Raw genomic sequence first — 21153 nt, forward strand, 5'->3', positions numbered from 1 at the left:
GGGTTCCAAGAAGCCACGGCAAAAGATCTCTCCAAGGTTAAAAAAAACAAATCATTTTTTCCTAGTATCACTCAAAGATGTTACCTCTTATGATGTTACAAAGATATTACCTCTTACTCAAGGGTGGACCATTTTCAGGTGAAGGGCACGTTGCAGTGAAATTCTGTTTGCTTTGTGATTAATCCGAGAACTATAAACATCACAGCGAGATGGAGGACAGAGCTTTTCACTTGCCAAGTTCACACCTGAAACTTCTTGACCCAGAAAACATTTTCACAGCTCTATACTACTAATGGAAAGAGCTCACACACAAGACCAAACTGCTTGGCCTTCTTTCGTCTTCCACACAAAAACCTTGGAAGTCACAAGACCCCAAGCACACACCCATATGGCCAGCCCCTACAATCATTGAGCATACAAGAATACTCTTCTCAGCACAGCTTTATCCCTTTCAATGAACATTTAAGAACAAGCTTTCTGAATATACAATTTAAAACGGCTATATAATTCAAAAGCGGATATAATTATTATTTTAAAGTTATTTGGCCATATATATGGATAGAAAGGGTTTCGATGACTATATGCCAAATGCGGGCAAATGAGACGTCCAATATGCTAACTTGGTCGGTATAGACAAGATGGGCTGAATAGCCTATTTCTATGCTGCATAAGGTCTATGACTGTGTGCAGTATCATAGCTGAGCCAGATCTGAACTCTGCTTTTAAAATTGTTCACAAATGTATGTGTAGGAAGGAACTGCAGATGCTGGTTAAAACCAAAGATAGACACAAAAAGCTGGAGTACCTCAGCAGGTCAAGCAGCATCTCTGGAGAAAAGGAATAGGTGACGTTTTGGGTTTAGAGTCTCGACCTGAAAGGTCACAAATGTAAAGTCAGATATGTGATTTTACTTATTGAAAACAGCAGTATTAGCCTTAGTGCCAACATAATGTAACGACTTTACAGATACCTGGGAAAGTGTACATGGGACCATGCAATAGTGTGATAGTACACAAAGGATAACCTGTGCATACCGGAACACTATAGAAGGTAGCACATGATGGCAGAAAGTAGGACAGATCCAAAATGCTACAATTTTAAAAGTGAAAAGAGCTTTCAATTTTCACCAGCTGCCTCAGCAATTATCACATCCTAAGGTGACAAGTGTAATTAGATCAGCTGCTCCCAAAAAGTGGTCATCAACATAAAGCAGGCGATAAACTGGATCTCTGCAGAATAGCAGCCTGTGAGCTCTACACACCACATCCTTACGACCCAAATCCAAGCCCATTCAAAGTTAGACACAAAAAGCTGAAGATACAAACCAATGGTTAGCTGCAAAAATAGTATGGCCAGGTTACAGTTTGCCAAGAAGTACTTAAAAGAGCAACCACAGTTCTGGAAAAAGGTCTTGTGGACAGATGAGACGAAGATTAACTTATATCAGAGTGAAGGCAAGAGCAAAGTATGGAGGAGAGAAGGAACTGCCCAAGATCCAAAGCATACCACCTCATCTGTGAAACATGGTGGTGGGGGTGTTATGGCCTGGGCATGTATGGCTGCTGAAGGTACTGGCTCACCTATTTTCATTGAAGTTACAACTGCTGATGGTAGTAGCATAATGAATTCTGAAGTGTATAGACACATCCTATTTGCTCAAGTTCAAACAAATGCTTCAAAACTCATTGGCAGGCAGCTCATTCTACAGCAAGGCAATGATCCCAAACATACTGCTAAAGCAACAAATAAGTTTTTCAAAGCTAATAAATGGTCAATTCTTGAGTGGCCAAATCAATCACCCGATCTGAACCCAATTGAGCATGCCTTTTATATGCTGAAGAGAAAACTGAAGGGGACTAGGCCCCAAAACAGGCACAAGCTAAATATGGCTGCAATACAGGCCTGGCAGAGCATTACCAGAGAAGACTCCCAGCAACATGACTACTTTCATTTGCAATACATTGCTCTGTTCCAAACATTGCTTTTAGATTCAACTCCCTTTCAAAAGCTGTGGACAAATCTGCCCCCAAGCAAGCAGCGCAGTCAAGATCAGAGATTTTTGTGTAAAATGAATTAACTTTTGATTAAGTTGCACCTTTCACAACTTCAGGATGCTCCAAAATACTCAGCGGATCAGATAGCATTTCTTAAGAAAAGGAATGGGTGACGTTTCGGGTCTGAAGAAGGGTCTTGAGCTGAAACGTCACCCGTTCCCTTTCTTCAGAGATGTTGTCTGACTGCTGTTTCTCCAGCTTTGTGTCTATCTTCAGTTTAAACCAGCATCTGCGGGTCCTTCCTATACATGCTCCAAAGTACTCTAAGGGTTACTGTAAAGTTTAACTCTCGTCAACCAATTCAAGCAAAGCCAATTTGTGCACACACAGCAAATGTAAAACTGGTGACATAATTTGTTCTCGTAAAGCTGGTGAAAGGAAAAAAATATTTTTAGAACACCGATAATATCTCCCCTACTTATTTCTAAGCAGTAGAATTAGGTAGTCTACATCCAGCTGGGAGGACAGATGCTGTTCTTGGTTGCATGTTGAAGACCCTTCATCTCCTCCACCAATCTGCATGGTTCACGCTCTCAGTGCAGCACATCGCTCTGTTACACAACCTAGTTAAATTCTGACCGTCCATCAATCACCAACAAAATACGTTCTTAAGGCACTGGGATTCATATCAGTAACACTCCAATCAGCTCAGTATATCAAATGGTAAAACAAAAATACATAAAAAGCTTAATAGTGAAACGAGAATGTTATCTTTTGATTTTCAATCTAAGACACAACTCTCTGAAAGTTATTGATTGTCTTCTAAATATTTCATTGGGTTTGAAGCTGCAGGCTATTGAAAGGGTTTGTCATTGTGTATCTGGGTCCAATGTGCACAGCTGTGACAGTGACAATGAGAACGGGAGCACGCTGCTTAATATACAATAAGCAATCTGCAGGTTGAAGGTGACCTGGCACTTGACCTCGAGTATGTTTTTTATTACTTAATGCTGGTCTTAAATGCAGCACAATGGAGACAGAAGAAAATCCAGATGCTGGAATCTTGAGCCAAATACAGTAGGACCATGGAGGAACTCAGCAGGTCAGGCAGCATATGTGGAGGCGATGTGCAGGTGACGTTTTGGCTATGGAAGACTGAAGGATCCAGCTCCAAATCATCACCTGTCCATTACCTCCACAGATGTTGCCCGACTCGCTGAGTTCGTCCAGCACGTGTTAAATGCAGCACAGTTTGGTTTACTATCTAGACAATTAACGCTGATTATTCAAAGTTTTACGCTGACACTTGAATAGCAAACAATTAGTGCCTTGATGTCATCAGGAAACACGACACAAGATTGGCTCATCTTCAAGGGCCCATTGATCCCACCAACATGCCTCTGCAAACAAGGACAATTGATTTCCTACGTTACTGTAGCCAGATCAGATGTGAAACCCGTTCTGATCTTAGCAAAGTATGGAACTCGAGAATGCTGTCGCAAAAATTAACTTTCTTACTGCATGCCAGCTCTTTTTGACCCATCATTATCATCTTATCTCTTTTAATTGACAATAAAATTAGTCACATTATGCAGCTCTTTCCCCATAACCATCAATTTCCTTTATAAGCACCCAATAACCTTTTACAAGATGATACTAAATCTACCATCACATGCGGTGCATCTCAGATTAGAACAATTCTGTGCATAAACGATATCTCAACTCACTCCTGCTTAACTTTGCCAATATTTTGAATGATTTCGCGTTTTGTCTTGTTGTGAATCAGATACTGCTACTGCTAATTGCAATTTGATTCATAAACAGATAATTCCTTTGAGGCACTGGCTGGATTTTTATCGCTCAAGTTATGTGCAATCCAAGGAGAAATGTTCCTAAAAAATTATAGATACAATAGGAACATTTTGTAATTGGATTCTTAGTCAAGCCCGACAAGACGAAGTGTGGTACACTTTCAGTAAATTTTCAGCCACCAATCTACTGATGTAAACTGGGCAAGCTGTTAATACTTTTCAATCTTTGCAGACAGAAAAATGACCTAGATTAAAATCTTGGATTTTACTAAAAATGTGCTCCACTGAATTTGAGTGAATTTAACGCTTTCCCTTCCGCAACTCAATCAGGTTTGATCTGTTAGATGGTACCTGGCAGAATTTTTGTAGGATGTTCTTCAGATTGGAAAAATGTAAATTTATGTACTTTCAGGAGCCACAATAACATAAAACTAAAGTATGCAACGTATCATCAGTTCTCAACCTGCCTGGTCCAGAAAATACTCTCCAATATACCATTTGCCTTCACAACTCGTACTCCATATCAAACCTTCTCTACCTTCCCCAGCTAATTTCTCCACTCAATGGTGCTGGATATCTTAATTGCTGATAGTCCTCAATACTAAACTTTGTTGCAAATCAAGCAATTGTGCTCAGATCTGGTTATCTTTCCTTTTGCAGATAAACCCAGATATTCCATCTCCAGCTGATAAGGTTCTGGGCCCTCCGAAGTTCCTCTAATGCCCAAAACACCCGAGGCTGGCCCTGAGCAACCTCGTACACGAATCCTCCCCGTAAATAAAAGCTGCTCATCTCCCATGCCAGTTCCAGTCGTTATCAGTGCAAGCTCCAAAGCAAGTCGCTGAATAGAATAAAATGTTGGAATAACTCAGCGGGACAGGCAGCCATTCCTTCTATCCAGAGAAGCTGCCTGGCCCGCTGAGTTACTCCAGAATTTTGTGTCTATCTTTGGTGTAAACTATTATCTGCACTTCCTTCCAACAGACCGAGTAGAATAGTTGCAATTTAGTGATCAAAATAAGAATTCTCCATGACCCACTTAAAAACATTACATTTCATTGCAAGACATCACATTTTAAAACCAGGTTGAGCAACAATTTGGAAGCAAATTCCTCCCTTCACACCACCACCACCACCACCACAATCCTATAACAAGATATCAATTATCAAACAGGATAATTGAATACTAGTTAACATACAATAAGCAATCTGATGGTTGGTGATCCGGACGGCAACGGCTGGCCTGACATTTCACCACAAGTTGCTTTTGTTTTAATACTGTTCTTAAAAGCAACACAATGGAGACACAAGAAACTGCAAATTCTGGAATCTTGAGCAAAAACACGAGTTCTGGAGGAACTCAGCAGGCCAGGCATCTGTGAGGGATGACATTTTAGGTTTGGGCCCTACTTCAGACTGATGAAGACAATAATAATTGCCACAACAGTCCCAGAGAATTAATGTTAAACGTGCATGGAAAAGGGATAATCAATCAGTGGCCGTAATGCTCCACTCAAGACGACTACCATCTTTCCTCATTTTAATATGTCAACATCATCCTCTGTTCCCCTTTCTTTCATACTTTGTCCAAGCACCTCTCAACTGCATCTATATTGTTGGCTCTAATCTGAAATATTGATGTGTTTCACTCCTCTCACTGATCCCCCACCCCCCTCTCCTCCCTGATCCTCACCCCACCTCTCCCAGATAGCCACCCCCTCCATTCCCTGATCTCCACTCCCTTCCACTATCCCTGATCCTGCTCCTCTCCCCTGATCCCCACCCCTCTCCTCCCTGATCCTCGCCCCACAGCTCCCAGAGAGCCACCCCCTCCATTCCCTGATCTCCACTCCCCTCCACTATCTCTGATCCTGCTCCTCTCCCCGGATCCCCACTCTCCCTCCATTCCTCTATTCTCATGGCCATTCGGCCCTTCGAGCCAGCACCACCATTCAATGTGATCATGGCTGATCATCCCCAATCAGTGCCCCGTTCCTGCCTTCTCCCCATATCCCTTGATTCCGCTATCCCTAAGAGTTCTATCTAATTCTCTTTCGAATGCATCCAGTAAATCCTGTGGCAGAGAATTGAACAAAATTCACAACTCTCTGGATGAAAAAGTTTTTCCTCATCCCAGTTCGAAATGGCTTCCCCCTTATTCTTAAACTGTGGCCCTTCTGGTTCTGGACTCCCCACCCATCGATCGAGAACATGTTTTCCTGCCTCTAGCTTGTCCAATAAAGAAGTTTCGGCCCCTTAATAATTCCTCTCACGATCGCCACCCGCTGACCTTCCTCCAGCATTTCTGATGTAACCCCCCATGCCGTACTCGCCCCCAAATCCCCCGTCTCTTCTCCCCAACCCTCTCCTCTCCACTATCCCTAACCCTCTCTAATTCTCCCCGAACCCTAAATCCTCTCCCCACAACCTCTGGATGAAAAAGTTTTTCTCCTCCCAGTCCTGGCTCCCCCCTTATTCTTAACCCTCTCCTCTCCTCCAAACTCTCTCCTTGTCCAATCCCTTAATAACCCCTCTCGATCGCCACTCACCTTCCTCTCCTCTCCCCCCAACAACCCTCTCCTCTCCCCAAACTCTCTCCTCTCCCCTCCCTCTCCTCTCCCCAACCCTCTCCTCTCCTCTCCCCAACCCTCTCCTCTCCCCAACCCTCTCCTCTCCCTAACCCACTCCTATCCCCTCTACTCTCCTCTCCTCTCCCCTCTCCTCCTCTCCTCTCCTCTCCTACCTCCTCTCTCCCTCTCTCCTATCCCCTCTCTCCCTCTCCTCCCCCCTCTCCCCAACCCGCTCCTTCCCCCCCCCTCCTCTCCTCTCCTATAACCCTCCTTTCCTCTCCCCTCAACCCTCCCCTCTCCCCAACCCGCTCCTCTCCCCATTCTTCTCTCTGATCCCCCACTCCTATCCCTCCTCACCCTTCCCGGTCCGCAGTTCCCGCTCCCTTTCACCACAGTCCCCATTCCCACCTTGTTGTCTCCACTCCCTGTGAACTCTCCCCCACTCCCTGGCCAGAGCGACCCTCCCTCCCTCTCCCTCCCCAGCCCCACACACAGCAGCCCAAGCCCCGGCTACCTACCTGTCTGTGGGCGTCGCGGCGTGTTGTGCCCGCCCTGCCTGCCGAGTGCCGTCCGTCCGTCCGCTCGCCCGCTCGCTCGCGCTGCTGAAGCCCAGCGCCCGCCACCCGCCCGCCGCCCGCCGCCTCACCTCCACCGGCAGAGCGGAAACCCACCCGCCCGCTGGCCGCCTCACGGGGACTGTAGTCCGCGACCTCAGCACCTGCGCAAAGCGTGGGGGGCAGCTGCACTACAACCCCCGGCATGCCCCGCGCCTCACCCTTCTCCGCCTCTGTATCCCTCCGCCCATGCGGAAGTTGTGCCTGGGCGCACGAGAGTCGCTCAAGGAGTGAATGGGCCTGACCGTCAATCTTTTGTTTCACAGAAATTATTCTGACAACAAAGTGGTTAAGGGAGGCTCGCTGTTAAACACGTGAAACTTGCAATTGCAGTGGATTTTCATATTGCATCTTCGTACTTTCAAGAGGGGTTTTCAAACCAACATATTTTTCAAATGTCATCAACTAAATGTTTTTTTTGTTAGTCATTGACAGTATCTTGTGTTTACTGGCAATGCCAGTATTTTGTGAACCATTCGTAATTAACTTTGTGAAGGTGTTGGTGAGTCACCTCGTCGAACCATTGCAGTGTTTCTGGTGAAGATACTCCCAAGATTGGTCTGAAGAAAGGTCACGGTCTGAAACGTCACCTATCCTTTCCTTCCACAAATATTACTTGATTTGTAGGGTGTAGTTTAGTTTAGTTTAGTTTAGTTTGGTTTAGAGACACAGCATGGAAACAGGCACTGGGTACATGTCGGCCAGTGATCCTATACACTAGTTCTATCCTACAGTCTATGGACAATTTACAGAAGCCAATTAACCTACACATCTTTAGAGTGTTGGAGAAAACTGGAGCATCCGGGGAAAACCCACGCGGTCACAGGGAGAAACTGTACAGACAGCACCGGTAGTCGGGTTCAAAACCGAATCTCTGGCGCTGTAAGGCAGCAACTCAACCGCAAACCTCAGGAATATCCTTGGATCTTCTTCTAACTATCAGGTAATCTCTTCCCTTATAAAATATGATAGTGTCTCAGTGTGAAAGTCAAAGCCTGGGGAGCAGATGGTATAGTTTCTAAATCTCAGCGGCGAGGAGGCTCAGTCAAGAACCAACAAGCTCATCGTTCACATTTGGAAAGCAGAGCATACAGTATGCCAAGTTGTTCACGCAGATACAGTAATCACTGGTCATCTTCAAGAAAGGAGTCAAATTGGATTGCAGTAACCACACTGTCTGCCACAGGGAAAGTCATCATGAGAGACCTCAAACACTGCCTCACAGTGAATCAAGAGTTGCTCTCTGAACAGCCAACCATCCAGAACCACACTGGACATGATGTTTAACTAAACAAAAAGCCCACAAAGTACTGGGGTAACTCAGTGTGTCTGGCAGCATCTCTGGAGAACATGGATGGGTGATATTTCGGGTCTCGACCCTTTCTCCGATTTCCTTAGTCAAAGGAATAGTCCCAACCTGAAACACCACCTATCCATGTTCTCCAGAGATGCTGCTACTCCAGCACTTGACGTCTTTCTTTGAACGTACAGATAATATTTGCATTGGCACACAGATAGTGACAGAACTCCAAATTATTGTTGATTCAGTCTCGTCACCAAAGTACGAGACTGATTGGGCCCTGCATTTGGCATCCACAAGACAAATATCATTCATCGCTATTGTGTAATTAGATTTTACACATACCAACATAGGTGGGTTATATCTGGCAAGGAGATATGTTCATATATTTCATTCATTGGATGTGTGCGTTATTGGCAATGCTAGAATTTATGTCCATCCATAAATTTTCCCAGAGACGATATTCATGCATGGTTATAATCTTGTTCTGAAGGTGGTCATTTCACAGTGTTAGGATAACCCAGGGCCAAAGAAGAAATGTAGGGAGAAACTGCAGATGCTGGTTTAAACCAAAGATAGACACAAAATGCTGGAGTAACTCAGAGGACAGGCAGCAGCTCTGGAGAGAAGGAATGGGTGACGTTTCGGGTCTGAAGAACCCGAAATGTCACCCATTCCTTTTATCCAGAGATGCTGCCTGTCCCGCTGAGTTATTCCAGCATTTTGTGTCTAGCCAAAGAAGAAATGACAGGAGATTTCCGTCAAGTTTGTACAGGACACAAAAGAGAAGTTATAGGTGGTGATGAGCCCATGTACCTGGCATTATCCTTTTGGAAATACTGTCAAAGAAGCCTTAAATGAGTAATATCAGAGTGCCTTGATTACACACAATACGGCATGTGAGGGTGGAAGAAGAAAATGTTTAGAGTGGTGAATGAGGGACCAATTAAACGTCTCTACTCATTTGGGTGTAGTCAAACCTGACTAATGCAAACAAGTGAAACTGAGCTGGTGTGTGTGTTGAGGTGGAAATCACCACAGATTATAAAGTTGAGTCATTCACCACAGATTATAAATTTTCTGACCCACTCTTATATTTCACAAAGAGTGTCACTACCGCTCCCACGAATAAAACCATCACAAACGTCCCTTATTGGTCCAACAACATCCCAAGTCACTTCAGGGAAGTGTTACCAAAGCAAAATTAACACTGAGTTAAAAAACAATTTAATATAGACAATCTAAAGCTTGGTCAAAGAGGTAGGTTTCAACCATGGCCTGGGGTGGGAGATTGCAACCTTCACGTGGTCCACCCTGTTTCGACTAATGCAATCAACCCGACGTGCACAACCAAAAGATCAAATAGAACAAGTTGACTTACAACTTTAGGCTGTGCACGCCATACGCAAGAAGAAGAAGCACAGCCTGAGAGGAAGAAGGAGAAAGAGAGACAAATGGATTCGGGAAGAAATGCAAGTGCAGCTAAAGGTACTATCACCAGTGACTTACCCCGTACACTTACACTACCCTATACACCAGGGGCAATTTAGAATTTACCAAAGCCAATAAGCGAGTTTGGTATTCCGAAAAACGTAAGGAATCATGGGATTTGTCAAAGGTCATTTGAGGAAAATTAAAGTGAACGTGGGTGTCGGGTAGTGGGAGAGTGGAGGGTAACAGTGAGCGAGAGGGGGCAGATTCGAGTGGGGGGCTGGGGGAGAGAGTGGACTGGCAGAGAGAAGGTGAGAGATGGAGGTGAGAGAAAGGGGGTGAAATTTTGCAGCATTTTGTGTGTATCCCCGTTGATGACTGGTGCTCGTCTTTCGGCGGCACCAATGGGGTTAACCGACAACCACTGGATAAGGCGAGAGGTGCAGCTGACGGTCCCCGGCCCGTCGGGGATTACGTTCCTCAGGGGTTGAGCTGGAGTTAGCGCTTCTTCTCCACGCTGGCTGTAAGCCTTGGGCCGCCACTGCTCCGGGCCGGTGTCCCGTCAGTCCAGGGTCACCCGGGAAATTCCCGGCCGCCCCCGGACAGGGATGGGACACTCGGGAGGGGACGCGGAGGGTAGTGAGACTCGGCTCACAAATCTGCCTCCTAGGGTTATGCAGGAGAGGAGTGAGTGGTTCGCCACTGTATAATAACCCTGTATAACCTGGGAGGGCAGCCAGAGTGAGAATGGAACCCATACACCCAGGCTGAGGGGGACCGGACCGTGATTCATTAGATTGTCACTGCTGAGATTTCCACATGGATCAGTGGAGAAGGAAGAACTAGTGTCACTAACTCCAGTAGCAATTCAACAGCGCTTGCAGCGCCGGAGACCAAGTTTGATCCTGATGAAACGCAGGTCTGTATACACGCAGCAGCTCAGCTGCCCAGAATGTTTGTCTGCAGTGACCTATGGCCTGGGCATGCGCAGTCGAAATACCGAACTCGTTTACTAACCAAAAAACCTGTATGTCTTTGTAGTGTGGGAGGAAACTGAAGCACTCAGAGATAACCCTCGCAGCCACAGGGAGAACATACAAATTCCACACAGACAGCACCCGTACTCAAGATTGAACCCGGGTCTCTGGCGCTGTGCTACCAGACTAGAGAAATTTGAAGGGGGTAAGGCTAAGAAAGAATTTATAAGACTGATGAGAATTTTAATATTGATATGCTCTAATATTCAAAATTACTTACATAGAGATCTATGTACATCGTCAACCATGGAGAGGAAATCGGTGCACAGAATGGTGAGAGATTTGAACGATAGTTCAGAAAATATAACATGAGAGGACAGCTTTCATTGCATAGAATTCATCGGTAATTGGTAACAATGGTAACAATGGCAAGGAAACGTGTTTTTAGCAGCAGATAAGCTGAGGCAATGTTCCAGCAGTGTAAACAGGTGATCAGATGGATGTCTAAAACAATTGAGAGCCAAACAGACATTGAGATTCGGCTTCAGAGCGATGCCAGCGATTGGGAATGGATTTTGTCCAAAATTATGATCATCCAATACACAGCCAAGCCAATAGTGTGACAATTTCGAGACAAACAGATTATGCAAGAGACCGGGATTGAAACCAGACTGCTGGAGCCCTGTGGCTGCTGCCCAACCAGATAAACCACTGAGCTTCCCACAGTGGTATAGTTTCCTAACACATTCAGTGTCATTACCAACACTGAGCTCTTCAAACATCAGCAACATGGAAAGAAAAGGCTCAAAGTGCTGGAGTAATTCAGCGGGTCATGCAACATCTCCGGAGAACATGCGTAGGCAATATTTTGGGTTGGGACCCTTCTCGAGTCTGAAGAAGGTTCCTGTCCTGAAACGTCACCTATCCATGTTCTCCAGGGAAGCTGCCTGATCCTCTGAGTTACCCCAGCATTTTGTGTCTTTCCTTGGCAAACCAGCATCTGCAGTTCCTTGTTTCTATACTATAAAAAATGAGTTGTGTTCATAAAAGAACTCACATCTAGCAGGATTTTTAATGTCATGCTGTGCCCAAGGTTTTACAAATAATGAGTTGTTCACTTTGCATATTATATTTGCATGTTTTTAATGCGGTCAGAAAATCATTTGTATGCCATAATGGAATGTAAAAGAGAATACCACTTAACTTACTTTAGCTCAACTATCCCAAAAATAATCTATAGTTTCTCCCATTATAGTGCGGTGTCCATGAAATACTATAGCTCTGGAGGAAACTATTCAGCTGCCCTTGATAGTGCTTCCCATTTAGCACCACTCTGTTGCTCTATCTTCACGCCTGCAAAGTTTTGCCATTATTTTATTCAATTGCTTCTTAAATAAGGTGCTGTGTTCTTCATTATCTTTCTCTGTTCTCCTTCCTCCGCACTGACCATCAACACAGGGCTGTGTGCTCAACCCTCTGCTCCACTCACTTTACATTCACAAAACTTCACACCCACTCACAGCATGACCTCAGTCTGCAAAGACTGGGCCTTTCTACACCCACCCCCCTCCAATCACCACTTCACACCCAATCACCCACACCCTCTGTGCTGCGCAACATAACTTATCCAACATCAACAATAATAATAGAGGAGGTGGAGAGGCTTTTCAGAGGAGAGCCGGAAATCTCCAGGACCTGACAATGTTTCCCCCTCTACTCTTAAGCTCTGTGCCAAACAGCTGGCACCGGTCTATACAGACAGTTTTAACCAGTCCCTGCAAACATGTACAGTCCCTGCCTGCTTCAAAGTCTCCACTATTGTTCCTGTACCCAAAAAGGCAAGGATTACTTGTCTTAATGACTACAGGCCTGTCACACTGACCTCTGTAGTCATGAAGACACTCGGAAGGCTTGTGCTGGCCAAGCTGAAAAATATCATAAACTCCCTGCTGGACCCTCTGCAGTTTGCATATCGGGCCAATAACTCCGTGGAAGATGCAGTCAACCTGGGCCTGCACTTCATCCTACAGCACCTAGACCGCCAGGGGACCCATGCGAGGATCCTGTTTGTTGATTTTAGCTCTGCATTCAACACCATTGTGCCAGAGCTACTACACTCCAAACTTTCCGAGTTGACTGTGCCTGAACCCCTCTGTCAGTGGATCACCAACTTCCTGACAGACAGGAAGCAGCATGTGAGGCTGGGAAAGCACATCTCGGACCCGCAAACGTTCAGCATAGGAGCACCGCAAGGCTGCGTACTCTCTCCTCCCCTCTACTCTCTCTACACCAACGACTGCACCTCCACAGACACCTCTGTCAAGCTTCTCAAGTTTGCGGACGACACAACCCTGATTGGACTGATCCAGGATGGGGAGAAATCTGCCTACAGACAGGAAGTGTCACAGCTGGCGTCCTGGTGCCATAGCAACAACCTAGAGCTCAATGCTCTTAAGACAGTAGAATTGATTGTAGACTTTAGGAGAGCTCCCCCTCCCCTCCCCTCCCCCCACTCACCATCAACAACACCACAGTCACATCTGTGGAGTCTTTTAAGTTCCTGGGAACCATCATCTCCAAGGACCTTAAGTGGGGCGCTACCATCGAATCCACAGTCAAAAAGGCACAACAGAGCATGTACTTCCTGCGGCAGCTGAGGAAGCACAATCTGCCACAGGCAATGATGGTCCAATTCTACATGGCCATCGTAGAGTCTGTTCTCACCTTCTCCATCATGGTCTGGTTTGGCTCAGCCACCAAGCACGACACCTGGAGGCTGCAGCGAATCGTCCGATCAGCAGAGAAGATTATTGGCTGCAACCTTCCCTCCATTGATGAACTGTACACCTCAAGGGCCAGGAAGCGAGCGGGCAAGATCATCTCTGACCCCTCTCACCCTGGCCACAAACACTTTGAATCACTTCCCTCTGGAAGGTGACATAAGGAAGCAAGACATAAAAACTGTTTTGATCCACGAGTAGTTGCTCTACTCAACAGCCAAAAATCTGTAGCCTCCCTTTGATCTGGTATTTTGTTTGTTCAAATGCTTGATCAATGGTGTTTTATCATTAATGTCTTATTATTATTAATGTTTAGTGTTTGCTGAGTCATTTGTAACTGTCACTGTATGTCATGTTGTTACTTGTGGGCGGAGCACCAAGGCAAATTCCTTGTATGTGAATACTTGGCCAATAAACGTACTTACTTACTTACAACTGTTGACATGATGGCGCAGAGGTAGAGTTGCTGCCTTACAGCCCCAGACACCCAGGTTCAATCTTGACTATGGGTGTAGTCTGTATGGAGTTTGTACGCTCTCCCTGTGACCTGTGTGGGTTTTCTTTGGGATGTCCGGTTTCCTCCCACACTCCAAAGACGTACAGGTTTGTAGGTTAATTGGGTTGGTAAAATTGTAAATCGTCCCTAGTGTGTATAAGATAGTGCTGGAATGCGGGGATCACTGCTCGGCACAGACGCGGGTGGGCCAAGCAGCGATCTTTAAACTAAACTAAACTAAACTGGACTGTGTGGCTAAGCAGTTCCAATGTCATCTACAAATGTTACTGCCGACACCACTGAAGTCGACCGAATCACAGGTGGTGATGGGTCAGCCTACCGGAGTGAACTAGAACGCCTGGTCAAGTGGAGTGGCGATACCAACCAATTGCTCAACGTCAGCAAAACCAAGGATATAATCATCGACTTCAGAAAGGAGAGGTGGCAAGACCAGGCAGCAGTTTTCACTCTCAAGATGCGGTCCGCTCCGTAACATGGAGATGCTGCCTGACCCAGTATTCTTTGGTGGGTTGACAGTGGAGAGGGTTAATTGGTGGTATGATTGATCACCCATTCACCCCCCCCCCCCCCCCCCCCCCCCCCGTTCTATCTTATCCCACTTTCTCATCCACTCCCCACATACTAGGGGGCAATATACAGAGGCCAATTAACTTACAAACCCACACGTCTTTGGGATGTGGGGGGGAAACTGGAGCACTTGGAGGAAACCCATGCGGCCTCAGGGGGAACATGCAAACTCCAGACAGACAGCACCCGATGTCGGGTCTCTGTCACTATGAGGCAGCAGGTCTACCAGCAGTGCCACTGGGCCAAAATTCTTCTTCACCGCCCTGCATATCTGAGTTAGCACTTTTAGCGAACTATATACTCTTGGCCCTCTGTTCTACAACACTCTCCAGGGCCCTGCAATGCAATGCTGTCATCTTGTTTGTCAGTCAACACTAGGCCAATGAAATAACATGATAAGGACTTTACCCCCACACAATCTCCACCCAAATCTCTTATGATTTCCTTCACCATCTTCCTGTGGTAACATTATGAAGACTGGCTACTACATTTTTCTCACCACAAATTTTATATATAACTATTGCACTGATAGAGTTGGAGCTTTTATACTAAAACCAAACCTTTAAAAACCTTTAAAAACTAAGACCTTTGATCTTCAGTCCAACCATTTCCAAACAACATACGATGTCAGGGTATTGACTTGGTCAAACTGCCACAGGAACCAGAGACCTTGGACTACTGTTTACATGAAGCTGCCAAGCAGGAGACAGTGAAAACTTGGCAATGTAATCCAGTGGCAAAGGGCCATGTCAATGCTAAACATTGTTCTTGCTGTTCAATCCATGTTATTCTCATTGACCACCTCAATTAAATCTAGCTGTTTGAAGTTTTTAATTTCATGTCCCTTTGAGAACAGTGCTCAGGAATGCGTGCAATGGTTTATTCTGAGGTGGGAAGATCTCCTTCATTGCCTGTACTCCATTCCAGGATTTGGAAATGGTCCTCAGCATTTAATACCAATCTGGATGACTGAGTCATCAATCAAAAGCAATTAAAATAAAAATGCGCCCTTTTTAATACTGCACGAAAACAGTTAACTCCAACTGAGTGAAACTGTGTCAAATCAACTCGCACTGTGTCTCTGTGTACATTATGTTCTCTAATCCCTCCTGTGTCTACCAGTCACAGAAACCTTTAACAGCACAAACAGGCACTCAGCAGTCCCTCTCAAGGCCTGACCTATGGTCCATGACGTATTGTAAACAAGCAGGAAGCTAACATTTGTCCTCCATGCAGCAGAAAGAACGCATGTCAAGAACTTCTAAATAGGCTCTTGGGAATCTCAATAGAAGGTCCTTATAGAACATAGAGCAGGACTGTACTACCTGTTGAGATGCTACCTGTCCCGCTGAGTTACTCCAGCTTTTCTGTATAGAGCTTTTTGTCTATAGAGCAGCACAGCACAGGAACAGGTCCATCAGCCCAAAATGTCTGCCGAACATGTTGCAAGACCAATTTTTTTCCTTCTCTGCATCTTGCTTGGCTTATGGTGAGAAGAGCCCTCACTTGGAAACAGGCCCATCTGCCCAACTTGCCCATACTGACCACCACGTCCCATCTACACTAGTCCCACCTGCCTGCATTTGGTCCATATCCCTCTAAACCTATCCTATCCATATACCTGTCCTTCTTCAGACTGAGTGTTTAAGAAGGAACTGCAGATGCTGGAAAATCAAAGGTAGCCTGAAGAAGGGTTTCGGCCCGAAACGTTGCCTATTTCCTTCGCTCCATAGGTGCTGCTGCACCTGCTGAATTTCTCCGGCACTTTTGTCTACCTTCTTCAGACTGATGTCAGGGGAGAGGGAGATACATACTGTTGATAAGGAAGTGTAAGGTGTGAAAACAGATCAAAGGGAAGTCTGAAGAAGGGTCTCCACCCAGAAACATCACCCATTCCTTCTATCCAGAGATGCTGCCTGTCCCGCCGAGTTACTCCAGCATTTTGTGTCTCTCTTCGGTTTAAACGAGCATCTGCAGTTCCTTCCTACACTATCATTTGTGAATTATATTCAGGATCCTCCGTGGAATATCTCAACATGGATCAGCAAAGCTGAAGAAGGGAAGTCCAGTTGAAGGGGGTGCGTATAGATGAAGCCCATAGGTTTTGGAAATTATTATTGAGAAACCACAGGATAAAGAAGGAACAAGTGCAAATTTAATTTTAGCTCAGAATTCAGCTGAGACCAGGTTACCTTAAGGTAATGTATTTACATATTCTCCACCCACTAGAATTAGTTTCATGTGAACGCTGTATGGGTGGTTTTGTTGTGTTTTCCACGTTGCCAGGACATCAAGTAACTTCAAAATATTTTAGTAATGTCACAGACACACTCAGCATTACCTGCACTTAGGGCTTTCTAGATTACTGCTGGCATCGTTTTAATCAGTAATTCATTACATGATTGCTTCTACTTTTGTTGATGTGGAACAGTCACAGACTGTTGCTGACATAACAACAGCCATCACACCTCTCAAATTTCTTTAGAAAATCACAAAGAAGAGTTGACACAATAAAGTGCTTTATAATGTCAAACTGTTGGAAATTACTGGCATATTCAGTCAAGTAATATTAGGGTTATAAAAGCATGTGGAATGGAAGGGAGGCCAATTAATGCATAGTGTCTGCGGCAAATCCATGCAGTAACAATTATAGAGTCATAGAGCCATACAACATGGAGACAGGCCCTTCGGCCAAAGTACCACATCTGCACTAGTCCCACCTGCCTGCGTTTGGCCCATTTTCAAGTATTTATCCAATTTCCTTTTGAAAGTCACACCAGAATCTGCTTCGAAACACCCTTCAGGCAAGGAATTGCAAGCCACGAAAACATTAAAGTTGACCAGAAATGTTAACTCCGTTTCTCTCTCCACAGATGCTGCTTGGCATGTTGAATATTCACAAGAAGATGGACATAAAAATGCTGGAGTAATTCAACGGGACAGGCAGCATCTCTGGTGAGAAGGAATGGGTGATGTTTCAGGTCGAGACTCTTCTTCAGAGTCAGAGTCAGGGGAACTAGAGATAAGGAAGGGTGCAAAGAGCATGCAAGATGTAAAAAGGACAGATCAAAGCAGACACTGATCAAGGGAATGTACAATAGTTCATCATTGGTTGAGGAGAACATGAGAAACATAGAAACATAGGTTTACAAACAATAAAATTCATCAGGAGGACAGTTTTCTTTCCTGTTTTGGATATCCAGAAATGGCAGTGATTTGCTTTAGGAAATTTCCTTCCAAATCATAATATCTCACTGGGAAAGAAAGTAATTTTCTTTTGTTTCTCTCTCTCCGGTTCCAATCTGTTGGCTGGTTACTCACCCTACAGACCTGGGAAACAATTTTCAAAATCCTTATTATTATGAGCAAGAAAAATCTATGTGAAATACATGAACAGGTTCTACAGGAGAGTAAGGCAGAATGAAACTATTCACGTGACAAATTGTTTAATTGAGCTTACTATTTTTAGTTCATCATGATAATTGGGACATCCTCATTATTCATAAAGGCCCCTCACGATTTATAGTCAATGGGCAAACTCTTCTAAACTCAGAGAGAGAGTTCCACCTACTGTGCATCCACCCCTAAGGAATTATTTAAACCTTCGCTGCTATCTACACCTACAAATGGACCCAGAACTGTACACGTATCTTTGGGTCTCATGTGGGTACAGCTGCAGCAAACCTCCGTGTTTTTATACTCAATCCCCCTAGCAATAAACCCACATGGCCTTCCTGGCTTGCTGAATGCATACAAACTCTGCAGTATTCATGATAGCATCCAAGACAGCAGCACTACCAGCTGATACCTGAAGAATAATTTAACAGTGTGATGGATGTGCTACTGTGAGTTATGGTATTCTCAGAAAAGCAAACATGGTGAATCACCTACCCAAATCATACTTCCAGCACCGACCCTGCGGAACCCCGCTGTGACCCTACTATCAGTTTTTTTTTTCCTGACTTCAACATTTATTTAGTATCCCGCAATTTATCTACTCAGACTCATTCTTGATTAGGAATCAATAGTTGTATAGAGTAGGAGCAATGCAGCAAATTAGACAGAATCCCAGTGCTTCTGAAGTCTCCAACAGAGGGCTAGAAGGAGGGATTGAAGGTACAGAACAAAACATAAGGCAGTGATATAAAAATCTGAGAGGCTATAACTATCTGGAAGGACTGAAGGGGCAGGAAATCTTTTCGCTGGAAAAGGGAAAACCAGGGAATAAATGAACGGAAATTAAAAAAATTATAACTATGTCAGATCTGGAAAAGATGCTTCACTTATTGAGGATAAAATAAAACAAAGATCATAAATATAACCCCAATAATTATTGCATGTTAAAAGTTATTTTTGTAGAAAGCGGTTCAAAATATTGGCTTAATAGCATAATTAGTAGTTGAGGCAGGTAACATGGGTGCACTTAAGTGAAGATAGACACAAAATGCTGGAGTAACTCAGCGGGACAGGCAGCATCTCTGGAGAGAAGGAATGGGTGACGTTTCGGATTGGAAGAAGGATCTCAACCTGAAACATCACCCATTCCTTCTCGCCACAGATACTATCCTACACACACTAGGAACAATGTATACTTTTACCAAGCCAATTAGCCTACAAACCTTTGGCGAGTTGGAGGAAATGGGAGATCCCAGTGGAGAAAACCAGGGCAGTAGGACATTGAAGGTACAGAACATAACATAAGGCAGTGATATACAGACAGCAGGCTATAACTATCTGGAAGGATTGAATCTGGGAAATCTTTTCGCTGTAAAAGGGAAAACCAGCAACTCAACGATTCAGAAAAAATTTCACTATTCAGATTTGGAAAAGATGTCATTGTTGAGTGTAAAGTACAGAGACAACGAAATGCAATAATTAGCATCTCCCTGGAAGTTATTTTTGTAGAAAGCGGTTCAAAACGATTGGAATAGCATAAATAGTAGTGAGGCAGGGGGGGGCACATAAGTGAAGATAGACACAAAATGCTGGAGCAACTCACCGAGGTGCAGCATGTTGAGAGAGAGGGTGACAGCCACCGGAAAGAAGCTGTTCCTGGACCTGCTGGTTCGGCAACGGAGAGACCTGTAGCGCCTCCCGGATGGTAGGAGGGTAAACAGTCCATGGTTGGGGTGAGAGCAGTCCTTGGCGATGCTGAGCGCCCTCCGCAGACAGCGCTTGCTTTGGACAGACTCAATGGAGGGGAGCGAGGAACCGTTGAACCGGCAGCAATTCCACTGCTGCGCCTGCATAGAATTGATTAATTTGGCTAAATGGCCCGCCTTTTGTTCCGTGCAGTACATGTTGTGAGATACATGTTTGGGAGAAGGCAGGCACGAGTTATTGTTTGGGAACGATCAGCCATGATCACAATGAATTGCGGTGCTGGCTCGAAGGGCTGAATGGCCTCCTCCTGCACCTATTTTCTATGTTTCTATACAAGAAAGACTCAGCACATAAGAAAGGTTATAAACTTGATATAAAAGATCGGCTGGAAGTAGCTATGAGAAAAAGTAAAACAAAAAATGTGATTTTTAAATGTGAATTCTCCTTCCCAGTTAAGGAAGGTTCTCACCATTAATAGCATGTTTCAAACTGGGCAATGTTCCAATCCAGAGGCTGTCACATGCCACAATCATTGAAGTCATACAGCCTAAAGCAGTAATATAATTAACAACCGGTATCACATGTGACTCGTATATTACAGTTTCTTTCTACTTTGCACCAGTTTCAGCAATTCATCGGCTATGAGGCACTTTAGATGTTTGGATAACTGCAATTTCAATTTGTCTTTTTCTTACACGTCATAATAAGCAGTATATTAAAGGATGTATCTTTGACATATCCTCGGCCTATCTTTGATCTGACTTTACTAGCTTTATCCTGCAACATACATTATTCAGGTTATTCCTTTTATAGTGTATCTGAACGCTGTGGATGGCTCAGTTGTAATTGTATTGTCTTTCCGCTGACTGGTTAGCACGAAACAATAGCTTTTCACTGTACCTCAGTACACGTGTCAATAAGCTCAGCTCAAACTCCAAACTGCAAATTATCCAATTAGTTCTAACCTTTCCAAACATGCATGATGCTCAAACTGTGAGCTTTTTGACCAGAGAATCAACATGTTTATTCAAAGGTTTTTACAATGGGATTTATATGAGTGGTAAATGCTGCCTTATACTTCAGCACGATTAATTAAGCGACAGATTTATTGAAACAAATAAGGTGAGGACATACAATAATAAACTATGTCTCTTTGTCAAGCAAGCTCTATAACAACAGCTTAGGTAGACAAAAATGCTGGAGAAACTCAGCGGCTGCGGCAGCATCTGTGGAGCGAAGGAAATAGGCAACGTTTTGGCCCGAAACACTTCTTCAGACTCCACTATAATAACAGCTTAATCTTTGTTTAGATATTTAAATCCATAATCTATTTATTTTGGATATTCTCAACCGTTTATGGAGAATTTACAGCGCAGAATCAAATCAATTTGTCCAGGCCAGTTATTTACGTTCCAAATCCTCCATATCTTCTAAGCACAACTCTCGTGTCACTATTAGTTATAAACTGCTTGAGCACCTCAGGGGGTCA

At 44.5% G+C, this 21153-nt stretch overlaps 1 protein-coding gene across 7 annotated transcripts in view; it reads right to left on the minus strand.

The window, feature by feature from the left end:
* The window catches only part of LOC129709859 (phosphatase and actin regulator 4-like), a 110187-nt gene extending 103145 nt beyond the window's left edge, over positions 1–7042 (minus strand). For 3 of the 7 annotated variants that reach the window (XM_055656485.1, XM_055656481.1, XM_055656480.1), the window contains exon 1: positions 806–840. In XM_055656485.1, the coding sequence (XP_055512460.1) occupies positions 806–825 (20 nt within the window). In that variant the 5' untranslated portion in view covers positions 826–840. Of the gene's footprint in view, positions 1–805; positions 841–6893; positions 6998–7021 lie in introns of those variants that run through there. The other 4 variants (XM_055656488.1, XM_055656483.1, XM_055656489.1 and 1 more) reach the window with 4 other exon arrangements.
* Positions 7043–21153: the final 14111 nt, after the last annotated feature.

Source organism: Leucoraja erinacea, chromosome 26, assembly GCF_028641065.1.
Source record: "Leucoraja erinacea ecotype New England chromosome 26, Leri_hhj_1, whole genome shotgun sequence".
NCBI classification, from domain to species: domain Eukaryota; kingdom Metazoa; phylum Chordata; class Chondrichthyes; order Rajiformes; family Rajidae; genus Leucoraja; species Leucoraja erinaceus.